Source organism: Erythrolamprus reginae, unplaced genomic scaffold (genome assembly GCF_031021105.1).
Source record: "Erythrolamprus reginae isolate rEryReg1 unplaced genomic scaffold, rEryReg1.hap1 H_73, whole genome shotgun sequence".
NCBI classification, from domain to species: Eukaryota; Metazoa; Chordata; class Lepidosauria; order Squamata; family Dipsadidae; genus Erythrolamprus; species Erythrolamprus reginae.
In genome coordinates this window covers 4,425-30,311 of record NW_027248532.1, presented here as the reverse complement: position 1 = coordinate 30,311, position 25,887 = coordinate 4,425, and the positions used below count along the sequence as shown (strand labels likewise).

The window sequence follows — 25,887 nt, the reverse complement described above, 5'->3', positions numbered from 1 at the left end:
TTCACATTTTATGCAAGATTCAAATAGCATGGTCTTTTGGATGTGATATACCATATTTTTCAGGGTATAAGATGCACCTTTTCACCCCCCCAAGAGTGAAAACTTGGGTGCGTCTTATATACCAAATGTAGTCGTCGTCCCCGCCCCCCCCCCCCCCCAAAAAAAAAAATTTGGCCTCTGCCTCCTAGCAATTTCAAACAATTATTGCTTGAAGGATATCATCTGAGGAAGGTCTAAATTAGCTTTGATTCTTGGCTGCAGACCGCTGCTTATTTCTTAGCCAATTTAACCGGGAAAGCTGACAACATGGACTAAAAAGGATTTGTTTGTACAAATCCTTTTAAAAATATAAATAAGATTGATTTGAAATCTCTGTGTGTGGATTCTACCTTGTTCCGATCCGAGTAGGTCCTGAGCAGAACACTCCCCAGTAATATAATTCATATACTGAAAATATTTTTTTCTTCTCAAAATAAAGTCCACAGAGAGGGGCGGCATATAAATCCAATAAATAAATAAAGGGGAAAATAAACAAAAGTTAAATATAAAATTTATTGTTCATTGTCCACTGGTACAAAAATACAGTATAGCATGCTGAAATAAGGCAACCACCATAACATTCAGTGATATTTTTTTTTGTTCCATTAATGAAAAAATGTGGAAGATGAATGCACAAATACTTAAAAGCAAAGTTTATATAAATCAACCAAATGGATTAACAGGCAATTATATCAGGAAAAAGTACACATCATATAATTAGTATTTGTTTCATTCTATTCCTGGAGCAAGCAGGAAAATGAGGCTATGCATACCACAATCCTAATATATTTGGGAATAAATCCTATGGAATACTCTTGTACTAATACTAATTAGTACTTAGAAATACTTAATACTCTTACTTCTGAGCAGACATGCATAGGATTGCATTGTTACAACAGTATCCACAGCAGATTTATCTGTTTAATCAATTTAATTTCTCCTGGCCCTCAGCACTTCACCGGCCGATAATTCCCGGCAGCCTCGAACCCGTGAGCTCAACTTTTTGAGACTTGAACCATATCTATGTGGTTCTAACTTAATCTTACTCAATTTGGCAATTTACATTATGAACATAACTCCTATAATTTCAGCTAACATTGTGGGAATTGTATCCTAAATATGTTTAGTACTACCAGGACAAGAAATACTGAATTAAGTTCATGTTAAAGGAAAAAAATGCACATATTCCTTCCTCAAAATCTACTAAAATGAACAAATTTTATTTGTAAGATATTTTAAAAAGAACATTGCAATTAATGCCCTCAACATAATCATATATATGTTCCTATAATTTGGCTTTAAATTCCACTGAAACCTGATTATTCATGCAGTTAAAGTTGAAGCATTTACTTGTTAAGATATTTAGCCTTTTTTCTTCTTTAAATATCCATTTCAGTGTAAACAAGGGAGGACATACTACTTTATTTGAATTCACCAGTGTGAAAATTAGACAGCATTTGGTTTACTATCTACAGTATTTTTTCAGAGCACCAACACTTTTATATGAAAAAGTTAGGGTCATATTTAAATTTAGATGGTGAGCCTATACAAAATAGATCTTCGAGATATTAGAATTCATCTCCACGATGTTTTTTTCTGAAAACATCTCCCGTTAGCTTCTCTTGGGCTATCTTCATCCCTTGGACAACTGCAATATTAAAACACCAGATATTCTTAGTACTTGGTTCAATTCAATTAAAATAACTGAGCAAAGTTATGTTTTTATAAGCTATTGCAGAAAGTCTACACAGAAATATGAGCAATATTTAAAGTAGCAACATTATCTTGATAATGCATTCCTATCATGGCTCATGTGCAACTCTTTTTCTTGATGATTTGTTTTTCTCTCTGCCAACATTTTCCTGGACTGAAATGACTCAATTTATTCCTAAACGTGATGTCCGTTAAAAGGCAGTTTTAAGAATTTATGGCTGCATTCATTTATTAAAGATATACCCAGTCTTTTATTTTATACAACTCAAGTACCATATAGTTCTCTATTTTTTAAAATCAATTTACTGTTTTGCTAAACTGTATTAGAGTTCCTATGTACCCCAACACTGTTTTCTGATGTCCAGTCCTGGCCTTCCATAGTGCAGCTGTCAGCTGATGGGGGCTGGAAAATTGCTAAGGTGGAGGGTGTCTGTTGTGGTTAGCTCTGGCCCAGCTCCTGCCCCAAGGACTGTGGATGTGGGGGAGACATCCACATGCTGCAGGCATGCCCCCCCCCGGAATCTGCTGATGAAGGCTCCTCTGACCAAGAAGACATGAGTGACAGGGAGGAGGAGAGTGGGGCAGACAGCTCAGAAGGAGATCTATAATCTAGCTCCTCCTTGGATTCAGAACAAGAGTTAATGATACAGCCACCCATGCGGAGAGTGATGCATAGGCAACAACAACTGAGAGATTATTATCAAAGAAAATGAGGCCACCAATGGTTGGGTGGGGCTGTGGTAATTAGTGAGGTTGCTATAAATAGCAGCCTGTGGGTTTGGCTATTGTGGAGGATTATCTGATCGTTGTGTTTCGTGACTGCTTTACTGACTTTTACTTTTTGTGTGCTGATTTTTCCCCGCTTTGAAACTAAACCAGAGCAAAGTGCGTTTCACTTTGTGAAAGAAGGACTGTGAATTACCTCACAGCTGCAAGATAAGTATCACAGAACTGATAAGGGACGTGTACAAATTACCAGTTTGTTTGGAGACGAGTGCTCTTTGCTATACCAAAAGAGGGCTTGGTTTAAGTGAATTTTCATTATAAAGGACATTGTTTTGAATTTTCAAACGTGTGTGTGTCTGAAACTTGTACCTGTGAATTTTTGGGAGGATTCTACCAGAGAGCCCGACAGAACAGAGTCTAAAGAATGTTGAAAACCTTCTGCACTGCAAAGGACATAACCACCAGGGCTAAATTCTTGGAGATGCAGAATGTTTTCCCAAAACAAAAGTACTGTGAGCAATTGGTAGACAATGAACTGTGGATGGCCCGGGGTGAAAAGTAATTTTTAGCTATGTGAGTTTTCGTGGGAAAACCTCAGAGCTGACTTTTATTTATTTATTTATTTATTTATTTTAAAAATTTATTAAATTTGTATGCTGCCCCTCTCCGTAGACTCGGGGCGGCTAACAACAATAGTAAAACAACATATAATAAATCTAATATTTAAAATAATTTAAAAGACCCTAATTTAAAAACCAAACATATACACAACATACCATGCATAAATTGTATAGGCCTAGGGGGAAGGGAATATCTCAGTTCCCCCATGCCTGACGACAGAGGTGGGTTTTAAGGAGCTTGCGAAAGGCGAGGAGGGTGGGGGCAATTCTGATCTCTGGGGGGAGTTGGTTCCAGAGGGTCGGGGCCGCCACAGAGAAGGTCTTCCCCTGGGTCCCGCCAAACGACATTGTTTAGTCGACGGGACCCGGAGAACCTAACTGGTTGCTGGGATTCGCGCGGCAGAAGGCGGTTCCGGAGATATTCTGGCCCGATGCCATGAAGGGCTTTATAGGTCATAACCAACACTTTGAATTGTGATCGGAAACTGATCAGCAACCAATGCAGACTGCGAAGTGTTGGTGTAACATGGGCATTCTGCATGATCTGAAGTTTCCGAACACTTTTCAGAGGTAGCCCCATGTAGAGAGCGTTACAGTAGTCGAGCCTCGAGGTGATGAGGGCATGAGTGACTGTGAGCAGTGACTCCCGGTCCAAATAGGGCCGCAACTGGTGCACCAGGCGAACCCCCCCTCACCATAGCCGAAAGATGTTTCTCTAATGTGAGCTGTGGATCGAGGAGGACGCCCAAGTTGCGGACCCTCTCTGAGGGGGGGTCAGTAATTCCCCACCCCCAGGGTAATGGACGGACAGATGGACTTTGCTTTTACTGTGCCTAAATGGATCATTCAGTAAAGTTTTACTCTGGGTAGTTCTTATGTCCAGGAGTTTCTTTTTCTGGATGTGCCAAATGGGACGGTTGACATTAAGTCAGCTCTCAGATTTTCTCAAGAAAACCCACATGTATTAGATGCCAACATTAATATTCATCAACGGCATTTTAAGGATGTCAAGGTAAGGAGTCCTGGAATATACTGAACATCCTTCCAAATGCCAAGTGGCTTTTTGAATGTCAACTATCAATATTTGTTTAAGGTTTTTTCCCTTTAAGATGTTATGAACCATTAGTGTAAGTTTCCTCAGAATACAAGCTCTCATCTCTCCCCCACCCCCCATTCAGAAGTCAATCTGATTTGACACTGCTGTAAAATTCAAGTCTCCTTTACCAAAACCCAATCTAGATTCAATTCATACATACTTTGATCAGCACTAGTATAAAAATACTTGTAGTTGGGGTTTCCTTTCTCATTTATGATCTCTGGATGGATCTTTCCACTGGGATCTATATATAAGAGATCAATGAAAAATGACGATTGCAATTTGAAAGGCATTTTTAAAATTCTTCAACACAAATTGATAAACAACCACATTTATATCATACCCATGAAAATAATTCTAGGAATGTAACCTCCATCAGGGCTAAAAGCTTCGTCCTTGGGTTCTTCTTCATCCTGTAAATAAAATAAAATTAGTTTTATTTCTGCATTAATTCTCCTTAATACCCTACTGTATATCAAAACCAGAAGGGCCCTTACAATAGTATAGCAAATTTCACTTCTTCTATATTTCATGTACAACGTCTTCAGACAGATATAGGAAAAGAAAAATCCCTTTTTTAACAAACCTAAGAGACTTAGTGCTATCAATACAGACAATATCTGGTAAAAAGAAATAAAGTTGGTCTTCATTAAGTCAATTATTTCTATTCTTAAAATAATTCCTTAGTTAATCTTGATTTTGAATCTTGAAACATCTTCTTGAACTGACAAAGACATTGCATCCTTCTTATGTTTATGAAAACAGCAGTACAGTATATAAAATTTGGGGCACGAATAGCATATTATTTACTGAATAATACAATAATACTTTGAAGTTGCATAATGCAAAAATACATGATTTTCTTTTCAGAAACAAACATCTTTTACTAAGTTTTCTGTTATATGGTGTCTACCATTAACTAGAACAGTGTTAGCGAACCTTTTTGGGACCGCCTGCCAAAATAGGAGCACACACGTGTGCTTGAGGGTGGGGGTTTACCAGAAACCGGAAGAGCAGCTGAGCTTCTGGTTTCCAGCATGCACATGTGCACTGGTCACCTGGTGTTCTGGTTTCTGGCATGCATGTGTGCACAAAGACTAGCTGGTACACCGGAAACCGGAAGCTTAGCTTCCCAGCGTGTGCGTGCATGTCAGTGAGCTGCTCTTCCGGTTTCCAGCGCTCCAGCACATGTGAAAACTAGCTGGCTGGTGTACATGTCTATGCCAGAACCTGGAAGAGCAACAGGCGGTGGCTGGCGTGCCCGGAGAGACGGCTCTATGTGCCATTTCCGGCATGCGTGCCGTAGGTTTGCCATCACGAAACTAGAAACCTATGATCTGTTGGGCCATCATTTTAGAGATATCATCTTATATAAACCAAGAAGCACAATAACTGTGGTTGGTAAAAAAATCAGTTGGAATGGGAATGAAATCAGACTTTCTTTCTTCCTTCCTCCCTCCCTCCTTCCCACCTTCAACAATGGTAGAGCTTCTGATATGCTTGAAAAGCACTTAAAATTTAAGAGAAATATTCAGAGATGTATCTACTCTGAAAGTAGCCTATGCTGAACTGTACAGCAGAGTCAAACATCAGCAATGGATAACAGAAAATGATTTATGGCATCTTGCACTATGTAATAAAAGGCTTTATTAATTTTTATGTCATAAAGTGTTTTTTAAAATGGGTGAAATTTCAATTCCAGAGAAATCACAGGTCCTACATTTTTTATGCATTCTTTCGGTTAGCCTGTTGAAAGCTTTTTGCCCTATGATGCACTTTTTCACACAGTTGAAGGTTACAGACGCAAGAGCTTTAGTAGTAGTGGTACCTCTACTTACAAACTTAATTCGTTCCGTGACCAGGTTCTTAAGTAGAAAAGTTTGTAAGAAGAAGCAATTTTTCCCATAGGAATCAATGTAAAAGCAAATAATGTGTGCGATTGGGGAAACCACAGGGAGAGTAGAGGCCCTGTTTCCTCCCGGGAGATTCCTAGAGAGGCACCACGGAGGCTTCTTCCTGCCTTTTCCAGTTACAGTTTCAGAAGCTTGGGTTTGTAAGTGGGAAATGGTTCTTGAGAAGAGGCAAAAAAATCTTGAACAACCTATTCTTATCTAGAAAAGTCTGTAAGTAGAGGCATTCTTAGGTAGAGGTACCACTGTATATAGATAGCATTCAAAGTAAGAACGATTCATTTCAATATTCTAGAAATTTACCTCGAGGTTAATCATCACAAAATTATGGGCAAGCTCAGAGATTTCCTTTGATTCAGCAAACTTTGGTTTTAAAGCTAATAAAATAAAATATAAAAGCGGAAATTAATCATTAAAACTGCAAATGTAGAACGGTTGGATTCAAACTAAGTGGGATACATATAGATCCTATTGAATGCAGTACTTATAGTTAGTATGACTAACTCAGGGATGCAATCTATGATTATAATGTACATAAATACCAATATTTTCCTTAATACTAATTCAGAGATAGAACAAATCAATATTTTATTACTTTTCTATTAATGCTTGAGGTGAGGCTAGTTCATCACTGTACTAAACAGTTCTGTGAAAGCAATACAGATAGTCCTTGACATACAACAGTTCACTTAGTGTCTGTTTAAAGTAACAATGACACTGAAAAATGTGATTTATGATTGTTTTTCAGTTATGACCTTTGCAGCATCTCCATGATCATGTGATCAAAATTGAGATGCTTGGCAATAGCTTCATAATTATGATGGTTGCAGTTTCCCGAGATCGTGTGATCACCTTTTGCAACCTTCTTATAAGCAAAGTCAATGGGAAAGTCAGATTTATTTAACAATCAGGTTGCTAACTTCAACTGCAGTGATTCACTTATTTATTTATTTATTTTATTTATTTATTTATTAGATTTGTATGCTGCCCCTCTCTGCAGACTCGGGGCGGCTCAAAGCAATAATAAACAATATATAACAAATCTAATAATTTAAGAGAAAAGCTAAAAACCCCATTATTAAAAGCAAACATACGCACAAACATACCATACATAAACTGTATAGGCCCGGGGGAGATGTTTCAATTCCCCCATGCCTGACGGCAGAGATGGGTTTTAAGGAGTTTACGAAAGGCGAGGAGGCTGGGGGCAATTCTAATCTCTGTGGGTAGCTGGTTCCAGAGGGTCGGGGCCGCCACAGAGAAGGCTCTTCCCTTGGGTCCCGCCAAACAGCATTGTTTAGTTGACGGGACCCGGAGAAGGCCAACTCTGTGGGACCTAATCGGTCGCTGGGATTCATGCGGCAGAAGGCGGTCCCGGAGATATTCTGGCCCAATGCCATGAAGGGCTTTATAGGTCATAATCAACAATTTGAATTGTGACCGGAAACTGATCGGCAACCAATGCAGACTGCAGAGTGTTGGTGTAACATGGGCATACCTTGGGAAGCCCATGATTGCTCTCGCAGCTGCATTCTGCACGATCTGAAGTTTCCGAACACTTTTATCAACTGTGGCAAGAAAGGTCATAAAATGGGACAAAAACACACTGGTTATAAGTGGAGAACTACCTGTATAGACACTATATTGATGGTAAAAATGACAATAATTGAGCCCAGAATTATCACTGTAGGGTTGTTGTGTTCATTACATGGCTCACCACATGACCATAACCAATTTTACAAACTTTTTTGTAGTGGTTGTTAAGTAAATCGGATTTATCCAGTGAGTGTATTTTGCTAGAAACCAGAAGTAAATGCTGGAAACTGGTATGAAGAATGTCAAGAATCACAGTTACATGACTGCAGGGTGCTGCAAACAATCATAAAAGTGAGCTATTGTCAAGTGCACAAAATGCAATCATGTCACTGTGGGAAGGATGTGTGGTTATTTGTATTTCAAAATTGGATACTACTTTTTTCTTTGGGGGGGGGGGGTGTCCATCCTAACTACAAATAGTTCCTCAATGACCGGTCCTTAAGTTAGAACTAGCTGCATGCCATTTTCATAAACATTGTAAATTTCCCCTATCCTGTGATATGTCACTAATGTTGCTGGTGATATCTTACCTTTGCAAGCACCACACCAGGATTTATGAATTATGATCATGAGAGGCAATCCACTAAAAGAGAATTGAAATATACAGTTCAAGTAATTACCAACACATAGTTCAAGCTCATCGTGTATTACAGCGGTACTCAACTGTCTGTCTTTGGGAAGCTAGATTCTTTCTCCATGGCAGAAATATTTGTTGGCAAAGTTATGGTTAGAAAACACTAGAGAGCCACACAAATCTGTGCCCATATAATGTACAGTTCATTGAATATATTTCACTTCTGTTCTGAAGCAAGGTGAAATAATCTGACTTAAGTATTTACACTTACCATATTTTTCAGGGTATAAGACGCACCTTTTTCCCTCCTAAAAGAGGATGAAAACTTGGGTATGTCTTATACTCTGAATACAGTGTTCCCTCGATTTTCGCGGCTTCGAACTTCGCGGAAAGTCTATACCACAGTTTTTCAAAAATATGAATTAAAAAATACTTTGCGGGTTTTTTCCCCTATACCATGGTTTTTCCCACCCGATGACGTCATATGTCATCGCCAAACTTTTGTCTGCCTTTAATAAATATTTTTTTTTTATAAACTTTAATAAATAAACATGGTGAGTAATAATCTGAATGGCTGCTAAGGGAATGGAAAATTGCAATTTAGGGGTTTAAAGTGTTACGGGAAGGCTTGTGATACTGTTCATAGCCAAAAACAGTGTATTTACTTCCGCATCTCTACTTCGCGGAAATTCAACTTTCGCGGGCAGTCTCGGAACGCATCCCCCGCGAAAAGCGAGGGAGCACTGTATAGCTTTTCCTAGGCTTTTTCCCCCAGTCCTAACAAGTTGCTAACGATTTTGCCAGCTTGCAGCCTTTTTCATTGCTACTGTCTCCGAAGAATATTTTTTCCAGTCCTAAGTCTTTGCAGGATTTTTTTCATTGCTACTCACTCAGAATAAAGTTCTAACCAGGGGATAAAGTAATGTACTGAAGCTGACCAGACCAAGGATGCCAGCCAGATGAATACCTGGTAGCAGATTTCCCCCCTATTTTTCTCCCCAAAAATGAAGGTGTATCTTATACTCCGTGCGTCTTATATTCCAAAAAATATGGTATTTTCAAGCACGGATATTACCTACAGAATCTATTTTAAAGTTGGACATCCCAATGTAGCTGAATTTCCACACAATATGTTTTCTGTTCTTACATAAATAGTATTTCATTCTAAAACCAATAATAGGTGGCGTCAGATCCCATAGCTTACTTTCATATTAGCACATTCTTTTCTTAGAAAAGGCTTTTCCTCTGTCAATCTTTCAAGCTTCTTTCATACACTCCTGTCTACATATGGACACAAGATAATGCTAGGGACTACAGCAGGAAAGGCAGGTGGAGTCAGTAAAAATGAATGCATAATTATTTTCCCTTGACAAAGGTTTAATTTCTAATTGCTCAGACATCTTGACTCTAAGAGAGCATGATCAATTCAGCAGTAACAGACACTTTTGAACTTGTGCAACATGATATTCATCAGCTGCTTTCCATTCCAAGGCTGAGCGCTAGTGTCAAAACTTTAACAACAGATGTCTTTTCCCCAAATCCCTTCAGGTCTGAGTGCTGAGGTTGAAGCTTTCTGAACGCCTAGCACAGAACTGATACAACTTAGAACATGTCTATGCAGACAATTTAAGATTACAACATACCTGGCTGCAGCCTCCTTTTCCCCATCTTCTAGTGTTCTCCAGTGAATGTGATCTCCAAAACCTTGGAAGGAAAGAGAGAATATATACTGTCTGATTTAAAATAGTGGCCCCCAATCTTTTTAGCACCAGAGGCTGATTTCGCGGAAAACAATTTTTCCACAGACAGTGGCGGTAGAGGATGGTTTTGGTTTCGTTCAATCACCTACTGCCCACCTCCTAAGTTTCTAACAGGCCACAGACTGCTATTAGTCCATGGCCCAGGTTTGAGGACCCTGATTTAAAGCATTAATTACAATATGTAAAAATATCCATCATGTGCATTTACTTAGATTGCCAAACACAAAGGACATTTTTCAGAAAGTCCTCAGTGAGTCCATGAAATCGTACAAATTTGTTGTGGAGTAAGCAATTTTATATTTTCATTATAAACTACATTATGTCAATAATGGGTTAGTTAAAATCATAGTGCTTCAGAACAGCTCTGTAAGTATATTGTATTATATTTTTTTACAGAATTTGTGACATTAAAAGAAAGTTTGTTTTTAAGACCTATAACAAAAAGTTGCAGAATAAAAAAAAACCAACAACCCTGTTTTAGAACAGTCTGCTTTAGATACATTACAGTTTAAATGCATCTTCATGTTTGCACATATTGGAGACTGTGTGACATAGCTCACATTTCACATATTTGTACAATATTTGTGAATACCAGGGCTTCCAACCTAGCCTTTTATTGGAGCCTGGTACCTTGAAAACCTCTGTTTTTACAATAACAATTAAAAGCAGCATTATTGACTGCTTATGCTAAAAATCCATATTATTACCAAAAAGCATAATTAGAATAGTTATTTTTCAAATCTTACTTACAAAGTTAAAACATTTATTTTTTGCTAGGTAACTGCAGAATAACTCAAGTTTCACAAAGAACAGAACTTCCTTTCATAGAATAACCAATATTATATAACTTTTATATTTTCCTTCCCAAATAATCACATTTGTCTCTGAATACAGAAGTTGTATAAAGTTGTCATTGACACTGAGGATTGTGCTGCATTAATTTCTATCCTACAAAGCAAGTAAGGTTATTTTGAAATAAAGGTCAGATAGAAAAAAGCATTCTGAGAAATCATAATCAAGCAAAAGGAAAAGCAAAGAAGTGCAATTTTAAAATAGCTCAATCGATATTTGGCAGACTGCCGGAAATCCCCAGGAGTAACATGTCAGCAATAATAACACTGAGTTTATAGCCTCAGACATTTCCGCCTCTTGCTTAAAATTTAATGAAGTGAATTTGCATATAAGTGGCACTTTAAGGTGTGTACGTGGCCATTAGAGCTGATTATTCCTACTGTATCTTAAATAAGAATGGTGTCTGCTCACCTAACCATCCACTAAATAGAATTGATATAATGGCAGAAAAAGCAGGATATGATCAAGGAAATCCAGTCTACAAAAGGGATTTGGAATCAATTGATAAATTAGAAGGCATGCCCCATTACCTTCTTTATTGTCTTTAACTAATCTTCTCCCCTTTTCTAAGATGTCTGTACGTGCATAAGTGCACCTTTGCGCCTACCATTCCTGTCCTAATGTCTTTTTATCTTTTCTCTCTCTGCTTTATACTTATATTATGTTAAACATACTACAATACAATGCTATATTTGTATGCCAAAGAAAATAAATAAATAAAAATAAATAAAATAAATAGATTCCCACTTTAGGTTTGTTTGTATTTTTTAAAAAATTTCAGAATAAGATGAAAAATTCTTGACTTGAACTTTGGAACCAGAGACATTTAGGATAAATCTCTGAACTATTTACAGTAGCAAATCAATTCAACGACCACCTCGTGGTCTGTGCAGCAAATCTGCTCTCGATCCTTGGCGGGATCGCAACTTGAACGGTAAGAAGGATGTGATCGATCTCAACATTTCGCAGTTATTCAAACCCTCCCGCGAGGAAACTTTTGCTCGTTCGGCTTCCCACCCATCCCAAGCAGAGGCATTAAAAAAAGAAGAGCAAATGGTTTCTAACCTTTCCCAAGCGCTTTTTCAGTTGCAGCCGCAACGAGCCAGTGGCAAAAGGAAGAAAAAAGGACCGGCGACAGCGATGCGAAAGGAACTCTCATAGTGGCAGCTCTCCTGGGTTGAGTAGCCGCTCAGCTTCGCCAGATCGATCCAAGTCAGCCCTCCCGTGAAAAAGGAAGTGATGCTAATGGGGCGGAGCTGGGAGGGATTTTCTTCAATGTGAGTCCGGGGTAAATTGGAAGGAAACAACAAGCTCCTCGGTGGAGGATTCAACCTTCAGATGCAAGTTGCAACCTATAGAGCTGCATCTCAATCATTGTATTTTTGTGTGTGTGGTGGCGGTGGGGAAGGATCGGAATATAAGGGGCGTACATAAGTGCACTAGTGTGCCTTTCGTCCCGTCCAATTGTCTGTCCTTATCTCACATATCATATACTGTATCTTCTTTCTTTCTTTCTTTCTTTCTTTCTTTCTTTCTTTCTTTCATTTATTTTGTCCAATACACAATGAGGGTTTTAATGGGTATATATACAAGGCAAATGTTGCAGATTCAAGTCCCAGTGGGTATGGCTAGCTGATGAGGCCAAAATAAGGCCAAAATAGATCTCCCTTAATTTTCAAATTCAGCAAAAAAACGTGACACACATACACACACACACACAGAGTAAAATACATGATGAAGGTTATAGAGGAGATACTCATAGTAAAATATATCTAAGAAAGAATAGAAAAGAAGATATAGGAATAGAACATATCAATGAAAGAATAGAAGAAGAGATATAGGAATAGAAGAAAGGTATAGGAGATATAGGAGAGCAATAGGACAGGGGACGGAAGGCACTCTAGTGCGCTTGTACTCGCCCCTTACTGACCTCTTAGGAATCTGGATAGATCAACCATAGATAATCTAAGGGTAAAGTGTTTGGGGATGACACTATGGAGTCCGATAATGAGTTTCACGCTTCGACAACTCGGTTACTGAAGTCATATTTTTTACAGTCAAGTTTGGAGCGGTTAATATTAAGTTTAAATCTGATTTGTGCTCTTGTGTTGTTGTGGTCCTTTCCTATATCTTCTCTATTTTTATATCTTTTCTTTATATATAATACTTCATGCCTATTCTCTTCAATATGTATTGTGTATTGGACTAACTAACTAACTAACTAAATAAATAAATAATAAAAAAAATCATCTGAGCTGTTTGTTCCTTTGAATGGTGTCCAAACTCGAATCAACGAACAGCAACGCGGTTATGTGAAACTTGTCAAGGGAAAATAAGGGGCAAGCATAAGCGCACCATTTTGCCTAACGTCCCTCTCCTACTTTCCTATTGCTTAATTTACCTGTACCTACTTTGCTAGGGTTTATGCTTATGCATATATATATATACATATATATAATTTATTTGTTTTGTCAAGTACTTATTGGTGGCATACAAAGATATAACAATATTTATATACAGTACATGATACTAGTAAAAGGAAAACATTAGGACCATAGTTCCCTCTAAGCTGAGCAGTGAGCAATCGCTCACTTAAAAATCATCATCAACTCAGAGTTTTTCAAACCTGCCCAGAAGCCGAGAGGGAACGAGTGAGAGGGAAGGAGAGAGAGAGGAAGAGAGGAAGAGAGAGAAACAGATAGAAAAAAGAGAGGAAGGAAAAGAGAAAGAAAAAGAATGGGAGTAAGGAAGAGAGAAAGAAAATCAAAATCTAGTTTGAAACTAGCTCAACTATTTAAGTGGCATTTTGATATTGATAGAGTTGCCCTATTATGAGCTCACTGTTATAGACACACAGTACAGTATTTTATTTTGAAATTATCTGAGGCAAAACAGGGTGGGTTTTTTATTTGTTTGTTTGTTTATTTATTTATTTAATATTTCTGTGCCGCCCAGTCCCGAAGGGACTGCCGCTCAGACACTATACTTTTCCGCCCCCCCCCCCAAAAAAAATAATTAGAGGGAACACTGATTAGGACGGGACAGAAGGCACTCTGGTGCACTTATACACTGCTCAAAAAAAATAAAGGAAACACTTAAACAACACAATATAACTCCAAGTAAATCAAACTATCCACTTAGGAAGCAACACTGATTGACAATCAATTTCACATGCTGTTGTGCACACTCAACCTTGTACAGAACAAAGTATTCAATGAGAATATTTCATTCATTCAGATCTAGGATGTGTTATTTGAGTGTTCCCTTTATTTTTTTGAGCAATATATACAGTACATGATACTAGTAAAAGGGAAACATTAGGACAGGACAGAAGGCAATCTGGTGCACTTATGCATGCCCCATATACACTGCTCAAAAAAATAAAGAGAACACTTAAAAAACAGAATATAACTTCAAGTAAACCAAACTTCTGTGAAATCAAACTGTCCACTTAGGAAGCAACAATGATTGACAGTCAATTTCACATGCTGTTGTGCAAATGGAATAGTTGTGCAAATGGAATATTCACTTAGAATATGTCATTAATTCAAATCTAGTATGGGCTAGTTGAGTGTTCCCTTTATTTTTTTGAGCAGTATACTGTATGTACATGTATTCTCTTCGGTGGGATTTAGTCCCTTCCTTGCCTACTGAGTAGACCTACTTTCGCACATGTGGGTGGGGAAGAGGAAATGTTCAGCTTCTGAAACTGGCAGCACAAACTGAAAATTTTGTCTGATTTTAGTATGAAAACTGAGACTAAAAAAAACAACGGCGATTCCCGCTTCCGCGGAAGCAGTTCCTGTGCTCAGTTCAGTTCCCTCGGGGGCGAGCAGCTCCTGTGCCTTAAAAACAACAAAAGCAATGGACTCCTTGTTGGTATGTCTAAGGAAAACTACAACTCCCAGCATCCATCGCTGTAAAAGTATTTTCCTCCCCCTCCCCGCATGGTCGTGCATAGCACACAGAGGCTTCGCATTTGCCCGTAGCTGGAGCCGTAGGAGGGTGTGGCTGGCGGCGCCCATTTTATACACCCGACTCGTTTTGTCCGCCAATTAGAGGAGAGGGGCGGAGCTACGGTCCCGTGGTTCCGAGGCCGCCTGGGTCCAGATTGCTCTCACACTCGCTTACCCCCCCTCCGTGACCGCCATCTTGCTGTTGCCGCGTGTTGCTTTCGGAAGGTTCGTCGGACTGAGGTGAAAACTTCCCGCTTGACCGTCTGAAGCTCTCGCGCCCCTCGCGAGCCCGCGTATCGAACCGTGGGGAGAGAGGGGGTTTTGCTTGGCCGGCGCGCGGAGCGCCATGCACGGTGGGAGGGGCTGGTGGTGGTGCCGAAGAGCGAGTGGGGGGAAGGAGAGTGGGCCTGGCAAGTTCGTTCGCCTCCGGGAAGCCCGGGTTCCCTGGGTTGGCTTTGTTCCTCATTCCCGGGACCCTTTGCCTTGCGCCCCTCGCGCTCTCCCTTTGTCAGGGTTGGTTTATGTGCCTCCCGGTCGTGTGAATGCACCTTTTCTGCCGCCAACCCGAGACTCGCGAGTCGCAAACAGCTCTACCTCTTCTCTAAAGCACGACAGCGGCGTTTCTTCTACTTGCCTAAGTGAATAAATATATACATATATATTCCCAGGCCCAGCATCTCTCACCTTCCTGCAAAGTCCACCTCATACATTTTCCTTGGAGGAGAAATATGCCCCCTTCCCTCAGGACTGAAAGCTTCCCTCTCCTTGGGTTGGGAGACGGGGTTTCCTCAGGCTTTGGACTCTGGAGTTGATAGTATGCAGCCTTTTAAATCCTCAAGAATATAGATTCTTGCAGTATCTCTAATTATCTCCTAATCGCTACACTCGTATTTTATTTTATTTTATTAATTTTGTACGACTTGGTTTTCACTGTCTTCTCCAGAGTGTTTCTATCCCCTCCCCTTATTATTTTTGCTATTATTTTTTTACAAATTGAACCTTTTACCAATTTACATCCTGCTGGTGGTAATAGGAAAAAAGAGGTCATTAGGTGTATGAAATAAAGCATATTATTGCTAATTACCATTATCAGTAGTATCAATCTTTATGACTAGGATTATTAGCCATTATATCAGCAATTAGATTTCTTTGACATGCCAGGTTCCAAAGCAGAGAGGATTTTGGTTGTCCTAATAGATGTCTATTTTGCAGGAATAATATATTATGTCTCTCCTCAAGTATTTTATTTGTTTCACCTACTTTGGGGTTTTTTCTCATAATACAAAATGTCATATTCTCATTATAATACAAAATGTCACCCTAGTTTTATTAAATATTAAAATAAAAATTGTTCCAATACAATACATCTTCCTGTTCCATAATGTCAGCAAATTTATATTCTCAATATTATTGACAAAAGAAATTATTTTACCTATTTCTGAAAACATCTTTCTCACTGACTTGAGAGGGTTTTTTAACTTTGTCAGGCCCTTTTCTGTTTCCCTGTCCAATATGCTCTCCTTTTCAATTTACAGATATTCCAGTGCTGCAAAGATTTAAGTCCATTATTACCTTAGAATTTAATATTGGTCTGGTGAAATATGACATTTTGTATTATAATGAGAAAAAAATGCACCCTAGCTCTCAACTTCCTGGAGCTTCACATGCTCTGCTAACCACAGACTAGCATGGTTAGCATTAAAGAGCAGGCCATTGCTAATCCAGCGGAAAAATCTCTAAACTATAAGTAATGTTAGAATGTTTTGATTGATGATTATGTGCTGAAGTTGGTTATTTTAAAATCATGGCTTGTTGGGACAATGTTGGGAAATAATGCAAGAAAAATAACGGTATAACTACGGGATATTCCAAGAGTTTGCACCGATCTAGCAGGAAAACAAATGACAATACATATATATAACATGGGGAAATTTAATAGGTACATATTTTATCATTCAGTATTTTTTTAATACTGTATATGTATATGTTTCACATAATCATTAGATAGAAAGGGTTAACAGTTTATAAAAACAGTTAAGTCAGTCATTTAACAAGTTTAAAATTGGAAAGAAGGGCTCCATGCTATTCCTAAAGGCATGCATTCCATGGCTGGGAAACTATTGGTGAAAACTTTTTGACCTATAGATGACACTCAGGAGGGTATCTTTAAAAAGAGTTCCCTTGGTGTTAATATTTGTTCATATTTATTTTAGATAAACATCCCTCCACATAATCAAAAGTAAAATGCAGACATTGGCATTCTTGTGATACACTTATATGTAAGCATAGGTTTTTTTAAAGAAAAAAACTGGCTGTGTTTTATGGGTTGTAGAATTTTAGTTGTAATATACTTCCTTAATTCCTTAATATTGTAGCATGAGCAATAAACGGTTTATAATTATCTAGACATGTAGATAAAGATGCACTTAATTCTTGTTAGCTTCCATTTTCATGTGATAGAATCATATTGCAATTTCCAAACCTTTCTGGCTTTGCAGTTCAGCGTTGGGGTGGAGATGATTCTGGGTGAATGGCAGGCAAGCACTTGAAGCTCCATTTGCACAAGCAGCAGACACACATGCCCACAATTTGTGCAAATACAGCACACACTCACCTGCTGCTCATGCAAATGGGTAGTGTGTGGGCACGCTTACCTGCCATTTCCATGGCCTGGCTCCAGATGGTTCAAGACCTGATAGTGGGTTACAGCCCAGGGGTTAGGAACCCTTATTCTACTGCATTAAAAGGAAGAGCTTTTTTGACTTGATTTTATTCTGTATTAGTGAATATGTGCTATTCACTTCACAGAGAAAACACATGTTGATATTAAGGTCAGTGTGTCAGGGCAAAACCAGTTATAATTAGGAGTAAAGGTAGAGCATGTAATTCCCTTTTCCCTTTCTGATAAAACACAGTCATGTTTCCATTGTTTTCCTCCTCCAAACTGAGTTCAGGACTAAGTATGGATTTATTTTGATAAATTGCTGATGTTTTATGATATTAAAACAGATAAATGTGATGTTTTGAAAGACTATTGTTTAAAAATGAATTCTGGATTTGTCATAAACTTAGCTAGTATATTTATTTTTCAGATAAAGCAAGATGAATCAAGAAAAACTGGCTAAACTTCAGGCTCAGGTCCGAATAGGTGGAAAGGTATGAGTAGTGAGCTTTGGAATATTCTAGAAATTATCATTACTGCATATATTTGTGTAGGTAGATATACATATAGGTACAAAATATTGATATAATAGGGATTTATTCCACATTTCTATTTTCCACAGGCTATTGTCCATTCTGATGTGCTCAGTAGTTATACAGTCAGGACTTCCTTTTTCTTTTTTGGAAAAAACATGCAAGTTTCTGTTGAATGTTATTATTTAAAAGCAGAAGTGATTTTCTCATTGAAAGATCCAGTGCTATATATTAATACCAATACAGTGAACCCTCGATCATCGCGAGGGTTCCGTTCCAGGACCCCACGCGATGATCGATTTTTAGCGAAGTAGCGGTGCGGAAGTAAAAACACCATCTGCGCTTGCGCAGATGGTGTTTTTGCTTCTACTGCCGCCCGCCCTTCGCCCGCCCACCCCGTTGCTCGCGCAACGGCTTCCCTGGGTGCCCGCTCGCTTGGGAACATCCCAGCTTCGCTCCCCAGCTGGGAAGCGGATCTAGGGAGTCCCCACCGCGCGCGCGTTGCTGGGGAAAGCGCGCGCGCTTGGGAACATCCCAGCTTCGCTCCCCAGCTGGGAAGCGGATCTAGGGAGTCCCCACCGCGCGCGCGTTGCTGGGGAAAGCGCGCACGCTTGGGAACATCCCAGCTTCGCTCCCAGCTGGGGAGCGGATCTAGGGAGTCCCCACCGCGCGCGCGTTGCTGGGGAAAGCGCGCGCGCTTGGGAACATCCCAGCTTCGCTCCCCAGCTGGGGAGCGGATCTAGGGAGTCCCCACCGCGCGCGCGTTGCTGGGGAAAGCGCGCGCGCTTGGGAACATCCCAGCTTCGCTCCCCAGCTGGGAGCGAAGCTGGGATGTTCCCAAGCGCGCGCGCTTTCCCCAGCAACGCGCGCGCGGTGGGGACTCCCTAGATCCGCTCCCCAGCTGGGAGCGAAGCTGGGATGTTTCCAAGCGCGCGCGCTTTCCCCAGCAACGCGCGCGCGGTGGGGACTCCCTAGATCCGCTCCCCAGCTGGGAGCGAAGCTGGGATGTTCCCAAGCGCGCGCGCTTTCCCCAGCAACGCGCGCGCGGTGGGGACTCCCTAGCTCCGCTTCCCAGCTGGGGAGCGGAGCTAGGCTGCCCCAAGCTCGCGCGCGCCGCCCGCCCGCCCGCCCACGCTGTTGCCGGCTCCGCTTCCCAGCTGGGAAGCGGAGCTAGGGTGCCCCAAGCTCTCGCTCCAGCCCACCGCCGCTGGGGTCTTACGGGGCAAGAGGGGGAAGACCCAGGGAAGCCTCTGCCCGGCGGGGAAACTCCACCATCTACGCATGCGTGGAAGGGCACGCATGCGCAGATGGTGGAGTTTACTTCCGGGTTGCAAACTAGCGAAATAGCCCTTTCGCGATCCTTGAGGACGCGAAACTCGAGGGTTCACTGTATATGCTATATTTCCTAAACACTCATTAGTGGCAGTTTTTGCTCACATGAGATAGAAAAGAGATTTTATGACTTTTAGCTTAATGTGAAAGCAATAGAAACAGAACCTGTAAGTAGGGATACAAGGACTGCACACAGACCATATATATATATATATGCATTTAACATATGACCATGTACTATAATGATTGAGATGCTTTGGCAAAAACAGGAATACATTAGAATTTTCAACTGAGTTGGATAAAAATGTTTGAAATAGCTTCCTGCCTAGAAAATCTCATACTGGTAGGTGTTTTGTTGTGGTTGTAAGTCATATTTTATTTTTAAAAGGTTTATAAACAACGTTTTAAAACAGGGGTCCCAAAGTTGGCAACTTTAAGACTTGTGGACTTCAGATCCCAGAATTCTCCAACCAGCATAATATAGCTGGCTAGAGAATTCTGGGAGTTTAAGTTCACAAGTCATAAAAGTTGCCAAGTTGGAAAACCTCTGTTTTACAGTAAGTAATATGAAACATTTCATTTGAAAATAATTCATGTATGCATTTTTGTGTCTCAGGGTACAGCTCGTAGAAAGAAGAAGGTAGTCCACAGAACAGCAACAGCTGATGATAAAAAACTTCAAAGTTCACTTAAAAAATTGGCAGTAAACAATATTGCTGGCATTGAAGAGGTACATCAATATTTTGTTATATTTGAATGCTTCTATTCATAATCTTCACAATTGATGGATTCATTTGTGAAATGCAACATTGTTTTAAATTTGTGAGAGAAAGGGAAACACAGGAAAACCCTAAAGTTTGATAGTATGTTAAGTCTCTGAATGTCTGAAAACATAGGTCCCTTGGTTCTAGTTTTATTATTTGAAGTTCATACATTTAAAATGATTGGTATTTTAGTCAACCTGTCAACAGTACAAAGTAACCAGTTGCTTATAATTTATTTTAGATAAAGAATAGCAAGTAGTATTGAATTATGTTGGAGGAACAGTATGGATCATACACTTTTACATAGTGTTCAATATTTTTATTAGACAAGAAGTAGGCACTGAACATGTAAGTAAATTGGGGAACAATCAGATAATAAGAATACTTATATTAATTTGAAATAGAATGAAAAGTGATTATTTAAATCTTAGACATTTTTTCAGTAGAATCAAAATACAATAAAACAAAGCTTTGACAAAATGGATTTATATTAATTTTTAAATCTTTGAGGTGAATTATCCTAATTTATTTTGCATTGCTCAAAATAAAGGAGTCAGCATGCTAAGAAGTAAGTTTCTGTCACCTGAAATATACTGTGTTGGTTATAAATGTGAATGTTGTTTGCTTTACAAAATTGTATGATAAAAGGGGATTGGATTTTATATTATATATGCCAATAGTATATACCGTATTTTTCAGAGTATAGGACACACCTTTTTGCCTCCTAAAAGAGAGTGGAAATGTTGTCTTATACACTGAATACAGCCACTTTTGGCCTCCCGAAGCCCCACCCCGCATCCCACTTTTGCGAAAATGGGCCAGGATGTTTGTTTGTTTTTCTTTCTTTCAAAAAATGAGGTGTGCTGTGTTTAGGAGGCCTGCAGAGTGCTCCTGGCGCTGGGGGAAGGCAAAAGCACCTGTTTTGTGAAATCTGGGCAAAAAACTGGACTGTTTTTTGCAAAAATGGGGTATTTTTGCCTTACCCCAGTCCCCAAGAGACTCTGTAGGTCTCCCAAACCCTCTGTGTGTCCCTTTTTTTGCAAAAATGGGGTCTGTTTTTGCAGTGTGCTCCTGGGGCCCAAGGAGGACAAAACCTTTTTTCTTTACTTCTTTGAAATCTTGGTGTAACTCATACACCTGTGCGTCTTATAGTCTGAACAATACGGTAAATATTTTCAAACGTAAATACAGTACATATATATTATCATATGGATGTTTATTATATAATAAAATATTGATTATTTCTATAACGATTGGTTATATTTTTGGTATAATACTCCATATGTATAAGTTCTAATAAATCTGTGTTTAAAACAGGTGAATATGATAAAAGATGATGGAACAGTTATTCATTTCAACAATCCAAAAGTCCAGGCTTCACTCTCTGCAAATACTTTTGCAATTACTGGTCATGCTGAAGCCAAACCAATCACGGAAATGTTACCTGGCATTTTAAGCCAACTGGGTGCCGATAGTTTAACAAGCCTTCGAAAGTTAGCGGAACAGTTCCCCAGACAAGGTAAGTACAATGTTACGTGTACTGGTCGAGACTGATAAACAAGTTGCAGTCTATGGAGTAATTTTACTTATAAGCTGAATTTTTAAAAAGTATTAAGTATTCATGAAATCTAGTAACAACTTCATAAATGTCTGCAAAGGAATGATTTTAAAAATTACTTATTTGATTTATGCTCATTAATTTGAATTGCAAAGTTTGGCATTTTGTTCTGAAAACAAAACAAATGGAGGAGGAAAGCCAGAATAGATTTAATTTCTCCTATAGCCCAATCAAAAATTACCTCAAAGGTTGGTGGAGAGATTCAGTGAAGTGAAACAAGCTACAAGTCTACTTTGAAAAGAAGGTTTATATTTATATATTTATCTAGCAGTAACTTTATAATCGATAATTAACTATGTAAATTCTTGAAATAAATTAATATTTTTATTTTCTAGTGTTGGACAGCAAAGTACCAAAATCGGAAGATATTGACGAGGAAGATGACGATGTTCCTGGTAAGTTTATATTAATTTGAAAATAATTTACTTTTTACTGCATGACATTTGAATAGGTAGAGGATGATTCTAGCCTTTAATTAGAAGACTGTTCTAAGAATGGAGATTTTAAAATAAAAATTTCATCAGCTTGACACACAATGTGAGATAAGGTACAGTATATACAGTATCTATAATAATGAGTAAAACTGAGGCAGTCTACAGATTTGATCTATAAATAAAATGTACCTTTTAGAAACAAGCACAGAATTTTACTACGTATTCATTATGAAGTACAGGAAGTCCCTTTGTTAAAAACAAGTTCTTTTAATGAACAAATTCCATTAAGTCAGATTTATAAGTTAAAACTCGAACTTATGGTCTTTTAGTAAAAATGGTAGTTGGTGTTGAGGTGACAAATCACTAAAAGCATGAACTGTTTTTTTATGAATTACAGAAAACCGTCTGTAAATTAAATACAGTTCATTAAAACCATTGGAGAGCTTCGGTTTGTCGATTCACAGGATTATTCCCTTTGACATTTTTTTTAGTAGGCAGCTTGTTATTAAGTATAAATTGGACATTCTTAATCATATAGGGACTGCCTGTATGAATGTACAGTGGTAGTACCTTGGTACTCAACTGCTTTGAAACTTGTCAAATTTGTACTTGACACATTTTGACATGAATTTTGTCCCAGTAGTAATTGATTGTTTGGTACTTGACTCACAAGCTAGAATTTGTCGATGTTGGCTGCTTTGTGACTCACATTATTCCTTATGGGAAAAATTGTTTGGTACTCATCGCTTTTGGTACACAATGTATTTTGCAGAACCAATTAACTATGAGTACTGAGGTACCACTATATGTTATTGGCTCCATAACAGAATTGAATCTAGGAGCCGATGTATTATTTAATGTCTGGATGTAGGAGGAATTCAAAGCTGTTTAATGCACAAAAGATGCTATATTTTATGTTTTGTAAGCATTTGTAAGTTTTGAGGTTAAAACAAGTTTAATTCTTTCATTGCTAGACAATCCATGACCCATTGGCTTATTCTTTCAGAGGTTTTTATTCATTTAAACACATAAACGGAATGATAATGGGCAGCCAAAAAAGCAGTGATAGCGAGAGTGATCTTACTGTTGGCTTCTCTATTGACTTTGCTTGTTGGGAAGCTGACAGAGAGCATTGGAACTCACAGTTACAGGACTGTGACTGACCACAGTGGTATTGCAGCAGCCACAACTTTGTGAATACAATTGGTCTGAGCATCCTTGAAATGTTAATTCCAAGGAGTAATGGGGTTTGCATTGCATTCACATTTTTAAATTAGCTAATTTCCGTTATCTTGATTCATTGAAGGTTACAGAGTTTTACTAGTATATAAATATTTTAATCCTCTAAATAATGCATTTTTAATAACAATGTTTTTGAGCCTATTATATATTTCCATCTTTTCCAGATCTTGTAGAAAACTTTGATGAAGCATCAAAAAATGAAGCTAATTAATTCATTAATAGTTCTGGAAGTTGACATGGACTAGATTTAAGGAATCAGCTGTATGGTTCCAAAGTTTTACAAAAACAGCGAACATTACCTGTTTAATAGTTCAATAATATAAAATATTTTGTATTTTAATTATGCTGTTTATTCAGCATTTCCTGTCAGTTGATTTTTGCATTTTGCACTTACTCCAGGATCTACCTTTTCAGTTAAAAAGAAAATACATTTTCAGTGCAGATTAAGGTGTGTATGTGTGTGAATGTATGTATGTCGCTTAACGTACAGTTGAGGAAATTGGAGAGCAGATCTACTTGATTTTCCCTTCACCCTTTTAAGTAGAAATAAAAGAAAACTTTAATTTGGCTAACTTCTCTATTGCAATCAGATATTTCTTGTAAAATAATTTAAAAAGTAATAAATTGGGGATGCCACTTACTAATTACCATTTGGTTTTAATTTCTGTACTATTATATTTACATATGTACTTGACCATACTGATGGTGTATTTGTGTAGTTTCTCATCAGCCTCCTTTTGGTTTTAATTTCTACCAAAGATAGGCTATTGATATGCATGTTTATTGCAACTTTAAAAAATATTACACATAAGAGCTTCTCTTTTACTGTTAAAGCTCTTCTCATGTTCATCTTAATAATAAACCTGGGTTGCATTTACATGCTATCAGATACTATACTCCGTCTTCAGTGAGGCACCCTGATTGTAGGTTGAGCCAAATATCAATGCTGCATCTCTGATACAATTTTTCTTGTCCTCTATAAGAAACTTGGTACAGTATACATATTTACATTTACTGAGATAAAGATTGGAGGATACATTCTACAGCATCCATTGCCTTGTGTTTTTTCTTGGTACACTTTCAGCTAACTCCCCTTCAGGATGCTGTGCGTGGTTTGAGCTCTATCTCAGCTAGGCATTACATTTTTTAGCCTGTCTTTTCCAGAACTAGTATTTTGCTTTGATAAGGGGTTATTGCTTCTGTTCATATTTTCAATTAGAAAATAGTGCATTGTCATGTACAGGTAGGTTATTTTGTTAAGAAACATATTCTATTATAATAATTTTGCTTCTAAGAGCTGGTAAACTTTTACTTTTGGACACTAAAATCAGGAAATGTTACTTGGCATACATAGAATTCATAAAGAAAGAGCTAAATGTACTAGCATTAGCATTCACAAAGGTATAATCCATCAGTTTTGAAGGTAATCTTCCTTACATTTCTCCTGCATTCTCTTGTGGGTTAATGTTGTATTGCAGTCACTTCTGTAAACATGAGTCCTAATTGTTAGATGATAGTGACAGTAAATGCTCTGTGAAACTCTTCAAAGGTGCTTGATATAATCTTTGCAGTTGAAGCTCTTGGTTCTTCAAAGAAATTTTATGTATTTGCAATGAAACATCATTGTAAATCTTGCTGATGCCAATCAGGGCTTGTAAAAGCCTTTTTTTCACAGCTTATTTTAATATACTTTGGATATATCTGCTTTTTCTGCTGATATATGCACCCAGCAACTATATTTTGAGGCAATATAGCATTCAAATAATATCAGGCTGACTTCCCAAAACAGATTTTGTAATGTCACCTGAACTACTCACTTGATTTTATAGATTTTCCTGTTCTATTTTATATAATACATGGATCTTAATAAAATAATTCGAAGGAGGTGATGTTCCCTCATGTGTGTTAACTCTTCAAACAGCAGAACAAAATATGGATGTGCAACCTGTTTAACTAGTAATGTTTACTGTGCCTCATTTTTGAAAATGTATTCTCTTACTGCAGAATATACATATGCAATTGATATATATTTTACATTGCTTTTGCCCTAGGAAAACATCTAGAAATCTCTTTGCAGGGAACTTTTATTAATTAATGAAAAGGTCATTTAAAAGTTCATAACAATGCAGTTATCATGTTTGGAAAAGAGAATTTAATGTAAACTTGTAAATTGAAAGAACTGTTGATTACTTAATAGTTTCTTTTCCTGAGGTATTATAAAATATAGAAACACAATTAAACTAATAATAACTGAAGATATAGTCCATTTTAAGATTTTGATTATACAGTATTGCCCAAATTTAATTTGCTATTTATCTGAGGCTATTAGCATCCTGAAATAAATTAAGCATTTTAGATGTAGCACTATGAGAACATACGCAGTGATGGTAATTTTTCATTTGCTCATTTGTGTGTAACAAGTAAATTACCTCATCAAGTTTTTTTACTCTGTTTTCCCCA

At 38.2% G+C, this 25,887-nt stretch overlaps 2 protein-coding genes across 2 annotated transcripts; one reads left to right on the top strand and one right to left on the bottom strand.

The window, feature by feature from the left end:
- Positions 1 to 538: 538 nt before the first annotated feature.
- Positions 539 to 12,137, bottom strand: LOC139155871 (thioredoxin domain-containing protein 12-like). The gene is made up of 7 exons (XM_070731212.1): positions 11,952 to 12,137; positions 9,918 to 9,978; positions 8,231 to 8,283; positions 6,408 to 6,481; positions 4,538 to 4,607; positions 4,355 to 4,438; positions 539 to 1,687 (listed from the first exon to the last, which is right to left on the bottom strand). Exons 1-7 carry the CDS (start codon positions 12,043 to 12,045, stop codon positions 1,608 to 1,610), a joined length of 516 nt encoding a protein of 171 aa, XP_070587313.1. The 5' UTR covers positions 12,046 to 12,137; the 3' UTR covers positions 539 to 1,607.
- A 2,727-nt stretch (positions 12,138 to 14,864) lies between these two features.
- On the top strand, positions 14,865 to 25,312 carry LOC139155870 (transcription factor BTF3 homolog 4). Its single transcript, XM_070731211.1, has 6 exons — positions 14,865 to 15,082; positions 17,935 to 17,998; positions 19,986 to 20,099; positions 21,451 to 21,652; positions 22,087 to 22,146; positions 23,592 to 25,312. The coding sequence occupies exons 2-6, from the start codon at positions 17,945 to 17,947 to the stop codon at positions 23,636 to 23,638; spliced, it is 477 nt and encodes a 158-aa protein (XP_070587312.1). The 5' UTR covers positions 14,865 to 15,082; positions 17,935 to 17,944; the 3' UTR covers positions 23,639 to 25,312.
- Positions 25,313 to 25,887: the final 575 nt, after the last annotated feature.